General features: G+C 42.4%; 2 protein-coding genes across 2 annotated transcripts in view; one reads left to right on the top strand and one right to left on the bottom strand.

Moving 5' to 3' along the window:
- The window catches only part of ttll5 (tubulin tyrosine ligase-like family, member 5), a gene marked incomplete at its 5' end in the record, with an annotated part of 40,072 nt that extends 31,202 nt beyond the window's left edge, over positions 1 to 8,870 (bottom strand). The window contains 11 exons of the mRNA XM_079287249.1: positions 1,911 to 2,018; positions 2,184 to 2,275; positions 2,368 to 2,469; positions 3,296 to 3,380; positions 3,471 to 3,540; positions 5,119 to 5,201; positions 5,319 to 5,449; positions 5,717 to 5,823; positions 6,644 to 6,726; positions 6,840 to 6,946; positions 8,818 to 8,870. Coding sequence (XP_079143375.1) covers positions 1,911 to 2,018; positions 2,184 to 2,275; positions 2,368 to 2,469; positions 3,296 to 3,380; positions 3,471 to 3,540; positions 5,119 to 5,201; positions 5,319 to 5,449; positions 5,717 to 5,823; positions 6,644 to 6,726; positions 6,840 to 6,946; positions 8,818 to 8,870 — 1,021 coding nt within the window. The remainder of the gene's footprint in view (positions 1 to 1,910; positions 2,019 to 2,183; positions 2,276 to 2,367; positions 2,470 to 3,295; positions 3,381 to 3,470; positions 3,541 to 5,118; positions 5,202 to 5,318; positions 5,450 to 5,716; positions 5,824 to 6,643; positions 6,727 to 6,839; positions 6,947 to 8,817) is intronic.
- Positions 8,871 to 10,042: 1,172 nt separating this feature from the next.
- Positions 10,043 to 12,392, top strand: erg28 (ergosterol biosynthesis 28 homolog). The gene is made up of 5 exons (XM_079286319.1): positions 10,043 to 10,172; positions 10,379 to 10,533; positions 11,236 to 11,326; positions 11,416 to 11,534; positions 11,632 to 12,392. Exons 2-5 carry the CDS (start codon positions 10,401 to 10,403, stop codon positions 11,718 to 11,720), a joined length of 432 nt encoding a protein of 143 aa, XP_079142445.1. The 5' UTR covers positions 10,043 to 10,172; positions 10,379 to 10,400; the 3' UTR covers positions 11,721 to 12,392.
- Positions 12,393 to 12,726: the final 334 nt, after the last annotated feature.

Raw genomic sequence — 12,726 nt, 5'->3', positions numbered from 1 at the left:
GACAGAACCATGAATGCTGTAATTAACTTGCTTGGGGCCATCTGACTAAATTCAACAGTAAACTGATACGGTTGAAGTAGGGTAATGGACATGTTCACAGCAGACCACAGTGTATTATATATCTTAAGAAAAGGTGTAGAACCTAATTGCTTTCGTGCCACAGAGTGGCATTGCTGTAGTATATATGTCCATACAGGTCTCTATAGGCTTACGTATTACATTTCAACATGCGCGGATGTTAACACCCTCAAAGCTAATGGTAATGATGTTGTTACTCATGGTTTCATTTCATATCCAATATCTGTGGACTCAGAATCTAAATAAATCAAGAGGGAATATTAATTCAGAAATATGATCTGTTGCTGCTTCCATAGCTGCACAATGTACGACACAAGAGACGGCACCAGACAGTGTCGTGTCATCAACAAGCTTATCACTGAACGTTTAAAGCATTGTTGTGATTGGGGCATGGGGATGTGTGTTAACAAAGATTCCAGGTTTACCTGAATGAGTGAATGAATGAGAAGGGCCAACTTGTTTTTCCATTCCACCAAATATGTGTCATCTGGTTGTTTATTCGTGTCCACCACATGTGCATGAGAGCCAGGTTGCGGCATGGTAAGCCACATTTCCCCGTAAATACCTGCGCATGGTCCACATTCACACCCTGGGCTAATGTGGTCTTTCCAGCTAGCAGTTATGCTCAGAGTGCAGATAGCATCTTTACGCAGGCGACTGTCTGATGGTGTGAGTCCACGCTGCTACAGCCCAAACAACCACCAATCAGGGGGGCTATTATGTCTACAGAAGCCTGTCACAACTGCAAATTCCTTTATTTTTCTAACATCTGAGAGGTGAAAGAGAGTGTGAGCAGGAGAATCATAAACAAACAGAAACAGCGAGAGAAGAGGAAAAAGAGACAGCGGTGTTGAGGGAGGCTTGGCCAACGTGCTCGCTTTCAAACTCCAAATTCGCAGAGAGACTGCCAGACACAGAGAGAGAGAGAGAGAGAGAGAGAGAGAGAGAGAGAGAGAGCGAGAGAGAGAGAGAGAGCAGACAATTAGTGCCAACACTAACATGGGTAATGGCTCCAAAATGGAGTTCACACGAGCCCATTGCTAGGCAGGAGCAGCCAAGAAAACAGTCAGCCTAAAACAGGCAGACCTGAATGGCAACAGAGAGGAGAAAGCAAAGTCCTGCCTCAGTCAATAGGCCCTCCACGGCCCGGCAGCCAGTCAGAGGGCAGCAGCGGGCAGGAAGGCTCCACACTGAGGAACTCAGCTCGGCTCAGTGTAGAAATAGTATCGAGGAACTGCTGGACAATGAATATGAAACTGAAAGGAAATGTGAGGGGTGGGGTAGTGTGTGTGTGTGTGTGTGTGTGTGTGTGTGTGTGTGTGTGTGTGTGTGTGTGTGTGTGTGTGTGTGTGTGTGTGTGTGTGTGTGTGAGTGTATCTGCACTGTGAGCAAAAAAGGGGAAATTCATTTAAAGGAAATTACTTTGAAGCTGCAATTCTTCTCTTCGAGTTTCATTTTGTTGTCCTGGATGTATTTCACCTTTTTCTAGTCTTCCGACCACTCAAAGCGCTCAAACACTACATGTCATCATTCTCCCATTCACACCCATTCATACACTGATGGCAGGGGCTACACCATGCAAGGTGCCACCTGCCCATCAGAACTCGACACTAATCATTCACACCCATTCACACACAGCAGGCACAGCCTACGGGAGCAATTTGCGGTTAAGTGTCTTGCCCAAGGACACATCGACGGGGATCCAACCGCCGATCCTCTGATTGAAGGACGACCCCTGCTCATCGGGTGTAAACGTGTTCAACTTTGGCGGACTAGATCGCTTTAGTCTCTGTGAGGTCAAAAACATTTGAAGAAGAATACGAAATGATTACCAAAGCAGTTTGTTTTGTGGGGAACATACATCTTGCAGGCGTTGGCTATCTGCAGCTCAGCACTCAACACTGCTTTGACGATGAGGTCCTCCACCTGTCTCATCAGCACTGGAATAGACAAAAATACAGAGATGACTTTCTGTAGCACTCTCATAGGATTCTTATGTTGTGGTTAATTGCATGTTTTGTTAGAATCTAAAGGGGGGGAAACATGCATGGACATATAAACATGAAAAGGGTGAGCAAGGGAATAAAAACGAAGCTTTGACTCACATGTGGTGTCCTTCCCCTTCTGCTTCAAATACCTCAACACTGCACTCATACTCCACTTGTTCCCATAATCCTCAACTTCAGGGTCATCGCAACTGAAAGGAAGGAAACGCACGTCAAACGCTGGAGTTCTAACAAGTGGACGAGTCAATCGAGCTGCCCGTAACAGCTCCACATTCACAGTTACCTGACATAATCGCTGCTCTTTTTGTTCACACTGTAGTTGGTGAGATGCATGAACGTGTTCTTAATGTTCTTTGAAGTCCGGTCATACTTGACGGTGGCAAACCTGCGCACAGGCAGAGTGTATTTGTGCAAGAAAGAAGAAGAAGAAAGAAAAAAAAACGTCTGTCATCCAACAATTTCACTACATATATATCCGGCATAATGCCTACATTCATAAGGCTGACACTTCGCTGAATGATGGGGGCACTTTGGAGGAAGAGATTAGCTTCTGGCAGTGTTTGAGAGGAGTGGATGCCACATGTGCAATACTGAGAATTCCTTGGCACGCACAGTGTACCTGAATACCAACACAACCTGAAGGAATGTCAAGAGATAAAAGCGGGATTCAGAATTTGGCGGTGATTTATTGTCCACATTATTGTTGCTAATCAAGCCAGCAAAGAAGAGGGCGGTCGCGTTTTGTTTCCAGCACGTACCTCTATCAGACCAAAGCGAAGGGCCGCTCCTTCTATAACTCATCTAACTTCTCCTGGCCTACCTGTGGCTGACAATAAATAAGCCTTGCTTTAAGTAAGAACATCCGATAAATATAGCACAGTTACACAAAGTCATCGTCAGAAATGATCTTTGAACAATGACACGATCAGTAACATTTGATGAGCACAACTGGAACAATAGAGCGCTTTGTTTCAAAGTCACCGCCACGGCGCACAACAGTTGGTCTGCAGAGTGAAGGCTGCCCTCTTCTGGACACTGACGGAGCACCGGGCAGGGTCGAAGCAACAATCCACCGTTTAAACTCATTTCACTCAGTGCTGAATTTGTTATTTTACCCCCAAGAGGATCAGCGACCACCGTATTGCCGGGTGATCGTATTTCCCAAATCATGTCACAAACAACGCAAAAAAACAAACCCTCACACAGCTCACCTAGCCAGGCCCTCCTCATACATGTAGATGAGGACTGGGTCGTATGATGTTACCAACACGTACAACCGCACATCAAACTTGAACTCTGTAAACCAAACCAAAAGTAGAGTCACTCACACCGACTACTTACAAATGAAGACGTGGCTGTCAGTGGAGAAGAAGAAGAAGAACTCACCGTCTATCAGTAGCGGGTTATTAATATAGCGAGACACCAAGATGTTCTCATCCATTAAAATCTGATTTGGCTGCAGATGATGAACAGAAACAGATAAAAGACAACATCATTAACACGATGATGCAGATGAAGGCAGTCGATCATAATCATCTTAACATGTTCAAAGCGTCGATGAGTTGGTATGGAGGGTAAATGAATTGACCAACTTAACAACTGAGAGTGTATGTTATTTACTAAAGTGATGAAGTGAGACTTCAAACTCAACCAACATCTCTCAACAGCATGAACAACATTTCCATACTGTATATTCGTTCACATACAACAGCATTAAACGCTGAATTCCAGACAGATGATGTGACACTGCTGTTAACCATTAACATCAAAGAATCAACAAGAAGAGTCGGAGACTGCAGCGACACTGGCCGTAGCGGGTCAACATTCTCTAACAGCCTATAAAAACACAATCTGCTGGTGGGAGATGGGTCATTTATGAGGTTGAAATGTGTTGCAGGTGCCGAAGTTGAGAAGAGATGGGGCGGGGGGGGGGGAACCTCAGTGCTGGCTACAGTTCAGAGAAAACCTGAACCAAAATAATGACCGTATTTCTTTCCTCTCTCCAAATATCACTCTGACATTCTTTCCACTGTTTCATAAAATGCCTGAGAAGAAGAAGGATTGTGCATATGTTTTCCAAGAGTGAGAACCTTGTTGAGCTCCTCCAAAAGCCCGGGCCTTGGAAGAGTGCAATTCACTCCACAAAGCTTATTAATGTCTGAAACACCGGTTGAGACTTATTTCAAAGACAGCTGTATCTGCACACACACACACACACACACACACAAATAACATCTGGACAACTGTTTCAGTTCACACAGTATTTTTTTAAGTCAGGATGCTTACAGTTAACTCCCACTAGCTCTGTCATTAATATGAATCTGTGTTCAAATTTAAGCAAAGCTAAAAGATGAGTTGTTTCCAGTCTGTGCTAACCTAAGCTAACCATCTGGTTCTGCGTAGCCTTAAAGTTATCCTACAGGTTTGTGAGTATGTGAATTTACCCAGATGTCAAAGTCTTCTTTTAACTCAACGCTTTACTCGTACAGATAACGTATGCAAAGTAGTTGCAGAATCATTATCCTCCAAATTTGTTTCTAATTTCTTTCCAATGTGCATGTTAGAGAATGTGTTCAGCGCTGTTTTACACACTCTTTTAAACAAAAGGCAAGTAATAAAAACGTCTCCCGTGTGCCAATGTGTAGGAGAACTGCAGTCGCCGACACAAAAACGTGAATGGCCTTATGTAGTGGCGGTGTTTGGTTTGTCGTGCTGGGCTACTGAAGAAACGAAACGGAACGGAACGGAACGAAAACACAATTCTTATCTTCACATTATTATACACTAAAGTAATATCATTTTCCATTTCTGCCAATAGATCCCCAAAAATGCTACGCACTGTACCTTTAAGGGATAAGATTTAATAAGAAAGAAAAGAAAAAAACATATCTATGTTAAGCAAAACTAAGTGTGAGCTTGAGGGTTCATCCTTGAAAAGCCAGAAAGTCCTTCAAATCAAGATTGAATGAGGAGAATGAATTACAAAGTCAGACCAAAAGGTCAGGAACGAGTATTAGAGAGCGAAATCACTCACATTGCTGACCAAGTAGATGCCTCGCCCTCTTGAAGATGCCACTGGTTTTATGATCCAGGGGCCCTTGTCCTTTGCAAAACAGTCTGAGATTGAGGGAGGAAAGACGAGGAGAGAACAAAATGTTTAACGTTTAGAATGGGCAATGCCTGAAAACAGAGAGGTGCACTTTCACAAACAAGATCATGTGAGGCGCGTCTTACTGCAGAATTCCTGGTACTCAGAGGGAAGCACAAAGGTCCGAGGAACGATATGGAAGTTTTTGAAGCCGTGAGTCTGCTGCATCCGCTGGATGTTTTTATACAGACGGTCTTTGCGCGTCAATTCATATGACCTGGAAATAGGCAGAGCCTCCAGTTTTAAACACTGACAGAACACAAAATATATGCAATACATAACTGCAATGGATCGCCCTCTGCAGTATGATTCATTTCATGTTTTCAGAGAGGCAGCGGGCCAAAAACGAAATGCGCTTTGCAGCGGAAGCCAGCCCAAACACACGGCCTGAACTGACGGGCTTTGAATGGCTCAGTCGGCGGTGATATTTATAACGCCGAAAACAGTGGCAATGCACTCGTACGTTGGAGAACTCTATTATTACCGTGGGAAGTGGTTGACCTTCTGGAAGTCTTGCAGGCTGCGTAGTAAGTAAGGCTTGAGGTGAGATCCTGTCCACATGAGGTTGAAGTCATTGCTGTTTGGGTGAACCTGAAAAAAAGAACAGACAGAATGATTGAGCTCACTTAACACGACGGAGCAAATCATTTGGATTCAGTGCACACGAAGCAAATGACATTTGTAAAAGGGTCGTTAAAAATAGCATAAAACCGAGCCATTGCTGTACATGCTGAAAATGCTCTGTGGAGTTTCCAGACAGCAGTATTATATTCTGATGTCCATCACATATGACAGCTCAGTTAAATTAAATCGAAGAAGCAGTGAGACACTCCACCAACAACCTGGAGAAACACCGCCGGCTCTTCGGAAATTATTACAAAAAAGGGAAAAGCCAACTCACAGATTTTCATCACCCTGACATTATTTTATCTGCTTTGTTTTGTTTTATTCCAACAATTCGTGAGGAGGCAGCATTCAAATGGCTGCTCTGTGTCTCGGGAGAGCCAGATGTTTGCAATAAAAGCGTATTAAAGTTTGGCGCTGTCGCGGCTGTGGTAGACACTCGTCTGCCTTTGATGATGGGTTAGCGGGAGTCAAGGAGCATTGAAATGATATAAAAAGGGAATTAATTGTAACTGCTTGGAAAGAGCAATAATGGGGATTGTGTGCCCTCGTGAAAAACGGGATTAATGCTCTTGAGGTCATTTGGGGTTGTTTTTTTTGCCGTGGGTGCATTCCAGGGCTTTGACATCGGCATTATTAGTCAAAGGAAATAAAAACAGCCTTGCTATCTCTTATCCTACACAGCAGAGAGGTACATAAGTAGCATGTGCAGCTGAGAAACGCAGCTTTTTGGAAAGAAAATGTAGGCTGATCTTTTAAATTAGCATGATTCTGCACAGAACATTACCTCATGGAATCCATGATTGGTGAGCAGTCCTCGTACCAGGCGACTCTCTGTGCGCACAATCTTGAAGGCCATATGATATCGCTCTGTGGTAAACAAAATATTCTTAGTATCCAACTCATTGGAGGCTCCAAATGTCAACAATATTATCATCACTTTTCTCACAGTCATTGTGTAGTTTCAACATATTGTGGTGTACCTCCTGTGGAGCACATGTTCCCATCTTTTGAAACAGCAGCTTCGGGGAAAAACAAGAGAACTGGGACGGTCTTGCTGAGGCCACTCCAGGCAATGCAGGGATGGTCTCTGGTGCACACACAATTAGATGACACACACACTGACAGTTAGTTTCTACATGTCCAAAAAGTCTGGGACCCACAGAACTGTCAAAAATAAGATAATCTAGAAACTTCTGTGCTATGGCGTTCACTTCCGGATGATGTGAACGAACCTATACGGGTAGTTTGCCGTTTATTTCAGTCGGACAGAAAAAGACAGAACCAAACACATGTTCAGGAGGTTCTGGGGGGGAAAACAAACCCATGTACTGTACTCACAAACACCCTTGACGAACTGCAGACTATCTGATAGTACCAGACTCAGCCTGCTTATCAGGGGCGAAGAATAAGATAAGGTAGCACGACGATGGAGTAGAACTCAATCGGGTACGACCGGTCTCGTTTCGGTGGAGAGGCATGTAAACAATCGCTGCCCATGTCAGACTATGTGGTGTATATCTTTTCCACCGATGTGGCTTTGCTACACACCCTTAAAAGACTCAAGAGTATTAAGATACAAGATGTGAAGGCTAAGGGCTAAGACAAAAGGCCAAATCGTTGTCACCACAGTAATATTTCAGGACAGCATGACCATTTAAATTGCAAATATTTGGCTAAATATGCCACGTTGTACATGTACTTGTGCATAGATGTGTTTGTCTGTATGTGTGATATGTGCCTCCTGTATTTGCTTGCAACACTTGGTCGTCCTTTGCATTTTTTAAGGTTGCTCGTTGTCATAAACATCTACGTTATGTTATTGTAAATGAAAATCAATTGCCGTGAAAAAAAAAGTGACATTCAAGTCAGAGTTGAGCAGAAGATTTTAATCAAATTTGCAGCCGATGCTTGTTTGGTAATTAGTTTAAATCAGACAGGGTGTACTGGAAATACTACATTTTTGTAACATTAAAGCAAAGTGTTTTACTGCAGCAGTGTGTGAGAAAACTGTTTTTTGGGGGGAAGGGGGGGGGAATCGCATGTCTTTACTGCTATGGTAGCATCTCAATGCAGTAAAAAGAGCACTGGTCAACTGGAGGTTAAACCATAACTAAAGCAATCAAAACTAATTCAGGAAATGGAAATAAGACTAAAAGCAGGCGCAGTAGCTCTCAGAACGTCACGACTAAGTATAGCTTAAGAGGGAATTAGTTGGCAGGGACAGGTTAACATAGTCACAACTGTTGCTGCTGTGCTATGATCTAGAGCTAGACCTTCTTCTCTCTCGACCAGCCAATCTTTCATCAATTATGCAAAATGAAAGCTGGAGGTTGCATTTTGTCTAAATGTATCTTTGCATAAATTATTTAACAGGGCCTAGCCTGTAATCCTGCATAGATCACATTACACAATCAATAAACTAGTAAATTGGAAAGACAAAGACTTTGGTACAGCCGCGGGACAAAAAGATATTGCTTTTGGTTAGCATGGTGTTACATTTAGACTTTAGTATTTGGAGTGAAATCTTGAGTTGAGGTCTTATCGGAGGATCAGGAGGCTAAGAACCTAACTGACACTGCCGGCGACCTGCGTAATTCAGACAGCATCGTTCACAAGCTGCACAGACTGTGAACACTATCTTACTCATCTCCACCTCCGCTTACAACTGTCTGTTATAAAAGACATGCAAACATATCTAGGGAGGAGCGTGTTTTGGAAGACAAAATACTCCCACTAGTGAAACGACATAGGTAGGTTTAATGTAAAGCACAAGAATAAACATTCTGATTTAGAAAGTCATTGTGTTTTAATGTAAAAGTTGGCACAGACCTGCTATTTAAAGGCTTATCAACACTAAGGTGACTCTGAGGTGAGTTTGCATGCTGACTGCAGTACACCACACGGGCACTAACTATTATGTGACTCTACAGTAGACCAATGTTATGAGCTGATACTTACTCGTCTTCTGAAGAGGACTCTGAGTCCTCCTTATCCCGGATCACAGCAGGCATCTTCACAGTGAAAGAGGACGAGCTGCCCGGTGAGATCTTCTCGGCATCAAGTGTCTATGTCTTACCATGGCACCTAACGCTCACCACCTCCGACTGCAAAAACATAAATAGTTCAACTCAGTTCAAACAAACGTCAGCCCATTCATGCAAAATCGTAGTTTTATCAATGACCATGTCACAACGGCTCGTAACACATAACGTAAATTCGTTCAGTCCTGAAACAGTGCTACACATTTAGCACTAAGTTAGTCGGGAACAGCTCTACATGTAGTATTATTGACGTTACAGGGGACAGCAGACGTTACGACGAACGTTAAACCCAGACAGAGAGCCCATAGACAGCCAAACAAGCGTTAGCTAAATACAAATTAAGGTCAACGTTACTGTCATGTTACTTTAGTTACGGGAAGCTACCCAGGTCTGCTTAGTTTGAGAGTTAAGTAGACGTTTTTACGATGCCAGAGAAGTACAGACCAACGTAAACTTGCCTTTATCGCTGAGTTCCTGCTTACTGCTAGCTAGCTGCTATCAGCAGGGCCAGTTGATCATCGCGGTTAATCTTCCTGGTAACTACAACAACTGTGTAGCAACAGAGCAAGGAGCATGCGCAGTCGCGGAAAAAGAATATTTGTCCAACTGACCAAATTTTGCATTGCATCTCTGTGCACCCACCCAGTGGTGGGACGTGGGAGTGTCAAATGAAAAAAGCGCATAATGATGTATGTGGTTGTGTGTTTAAACGAGATCACATGCGAAAAATAAATCAAATCTGATGTGCATGTTGCTTGATTATTATTCGTTATAAACTGAATTAAAAACTGTAATACTTAAACCAGTGTATCAACGTTTTCCTCTGCGGATATTATGGTAGGATTAACGTTACTCGAATGTTTTTTTCCCTCCGTGACACCTTTAGCAGTTCCTTACGTTGTACTTCCTCAAGCGTTACTTTAACCGATTTAACGAAGACACAAGTCACCACAGAGTACTCTGCCGTCCGATATTTATTCTTTGTGTGAACGCAGCCTAGCCTGCAGTCCACAGGTGACCGAATTGTCTGGTTTCTATTGGTTGGATAAGAAAGTGGGCGGGACCTGAAAGCTCGTTTGGGCCAATCATATGAATGGTACGACTGGATGGAGCCATTTCTTAAACTCTGTTATTGGTCATCCCCTCAGTCCAAGAGGAAACGACTTACTATTGAAAACACAACACCGTTGGCTTGAATCCCACTTAATTGTTTTATATTCAGTCCTTTCTCTCAGGAATATGTCCACGTGGTAGTTTTGTAGAGGCCACCAGGTAAATATACTATTTTTGTATCATAATCGGCTCGTTCGTTAATTTACGTCGTCGTTAGCCTGCTATTGTCACGTTAGTTATTGTTGAATATCTCTGTTTTTCCTGTGATGTGTCAGTTTGTTAACACACAGCAGACATCCGTTCATCTGTCTGTCATATGGCATTACTCTGCGTTGATAAACAACAACACTGACTTCCTTTGACAGGTGCGTCTCGCGGATATAAAACATGGGTCGCTTTCTGAACGTGCTGCGGAGCTGGTTGTTGATGGTCTCCGTCATCGCGATGGGAAACACCGTGCAGAGTTTCAGAGATCACAGTTTTCTGTCAGAGAAGCTCTACACAGGCGCACCAGAGTTTGGTGAGCAAACCAGGCTGACACAACGTAATGGATGCTACACAGCTTGACAACATTAAATGTCACGTCGCCATATTTTTCACTCATCTGAGCATGATGTCGGTGCTGTCAAGTGTTGAGGAGTGGGTGATCAAAAATGTATGCACGTTCATGAAATGGGATTGAATAAAAGGAAATGTCTGAAATTTGAATCCAGCTGCTAATACAACATTCAGGCTTTATATCTCTCTATTAGAATAACCAAAATCCCAACGAAGTAAAGAAAAAAAGCAACTGTATCATATCTTATTTCAGGGGCCAAAATTAATATTTGTGAGGAAAAAATCTGATGGAATAGTCAATGGTGGACCATTACCGGAATACATGTTTTTCATAAAAATACCTTTTAATATAGTTGTTAAAGATATGTTTACTACTAAATGGTACATTTTCGCTGTTAAAAAGATAAACATGTAAGTGCTCTCTGGTGGACAATGTAAAGGGGACAAGGTTTCTAAATGACCCTGATCACAACATATTGTTATTTATCTGCCAACATATACTGATAGCAGTGTTTGTGTCAAGCAAACATTGGCTCAGCCGATTTACCGATCAGGGTTTATCAAAAATGTGTCAATGAAATGAGTCTAGGCAGACTAGGATATACAAAAGCCCATATCATGGTCCCTCATTCCTGATTCTCTGTTTACTTCTCATTTCCTATAGTGAATGGTCTCCAAGCTCGAACATTTGGTATTTGGACGTTGCTGTCGTCGATCATCCGCTGTTCCTGTGCCATCGATATCCAGAACAGAACGTAAGACAGCTCCTCACTTCCTGCACCTCGTTTCTGTTGGCAGGCTTCATACTGTATGTTCTTACTGCGTGTCCTCCCGGCTCCTGCAGGCTGTATCACGTCACCTTGTGGACATTTGTGCTGGCGTTGGGCCACTTCCTGTCTGAAGCCTTCATTTACAAAACTGCCCCTCTGACTATCGGGGTCATGGCACCTCTCATTGTGGCAAGTGAGTGTGGACCATGATGGGACATATGTTGACAGTTTTCTCTTAAATGATCAAATCTTTGGTTTCAAAGGTATTTGAACATCATCATGTGCTCTAGGTTTCTCCATTGTAGGAATGCTGATTGGATACCAGTGTATCCCAGAGTCACAAGAGGAGGTCGGTGCAAGACACAAGAAGCGTAACTGAATCCTGGCTGTTTTGATTTTCCTCCAACCTCCATAATGACCACTAGTGGACCGGTCCGAGTGTGCTGCTTCTTGCCTTGAAGAGAATGACATCTGGTTGTACATTGATTTATGTGAGATTTTCTACAGACTATGTACAACTTCATCTGGGCTGTATTTTATGTTTTTTTAACTGACATTTTAAAGTTCACAGAGCAATCAAAAACGGTTTTACAGAAAGTCAGGTCATACATGGAGGTTTCATTTAGTTCATTTTGTAGCATCTGAACTGTCAGTCCTGAAGGATGCTCATTCATGTGTTTCCAAGCTCAAAGGTTAATTCAGTGTAGATTTCTTTAAGGATGTTTTATTTCTCCAGACTACCACTTCCTACACATTTTTTTTTATTCCTGATCTGACAAAGAACTCAGCTGACTATATAGTAAACAACTATGCTCGCAATTCCAAAGTCTGCTATTTCTATGAACCAGTTATTCTTGCTGTTGGTTCTGTGCTGTGAAATGTTCGTGCACCCTTTCAATTCATGCACAATTATTGTCCTATAAAACTTTTAAAAAATGAAATGTTTTGATTTTGGATGTGTTCTGCTAAAGGAGCAAGCAAATGTTTTGTTTGCATTATTTTTGATAAACATTTCATATTTTGTGCTGCTCTGATCTCATATTTGGGTTGAAGCGGGAGGTTATTTTCTGCTAAATGTGGCGTTTTAGCGCTTTGTTTGAAGAACCAAATGCATAAAACAGGAGCTCATTGCTATGTGTGTTTTTTTATTTTTTAATTCCAAAGAGATATAAATTCCCATGTTATCCAATTAGGTACGGAACACAAAAAACTCCATTTAGTCCTCTGAGTCATGTTTTTTTTTTAATCCAATTATTTATTTTACTTCATTTTCTTTGAGTCATAGAAAACACTACACTGTGCATACAGTCAAAATAGAAAAAAACTGGCGATGTAGAGCTTTTCTCAGCACTGTAAAATGTCCTAAAAATACCACTGAATGAATA

Source organism: Melanostigma gelatinosum (assembly GCF_949748355.1).
Source record: "Melanostigma gelatinosum genome assembly, chromosome: 16".
Classification (NCBI taxonomy): Eukaryota; Metazoa; Chordata; class Actinopteri; order Perciformes; family Zoarcidae; genus Melanostigma; species Melanostigma gelatinosum.
The sequence above is the reverse complement of the archived record's forward strand: the minus strand, read 5'-3'. Positions and strand labels throughout refer to the sequence as shown.

Excerpts from the sequence above, each read along its gene's own strand:
- erg28 (XM_079286319.1), top strand. The coding sequence starts at position 10,401 with ATGGGTCGCTTTCTGAACGTGCTGCGGAGCTGGTTGTTGATGGTCTCC. Across the intron at positions 10,534-11,235 it reads CACAGGCGCACCAGAGTTTG|TGAATGGTCTCCAAGCTCGA; the intron begins GTGAGCAAACCA and ends CATTTCCTATAG. Across the intron at positions 11,327-11,415 it reads ATCGATATCCAGAACAGAAC|GCTGTATCACGTCACCTTGT; the intron begins GTAAGACAGCTC and ends CGGCTCCTGCAG.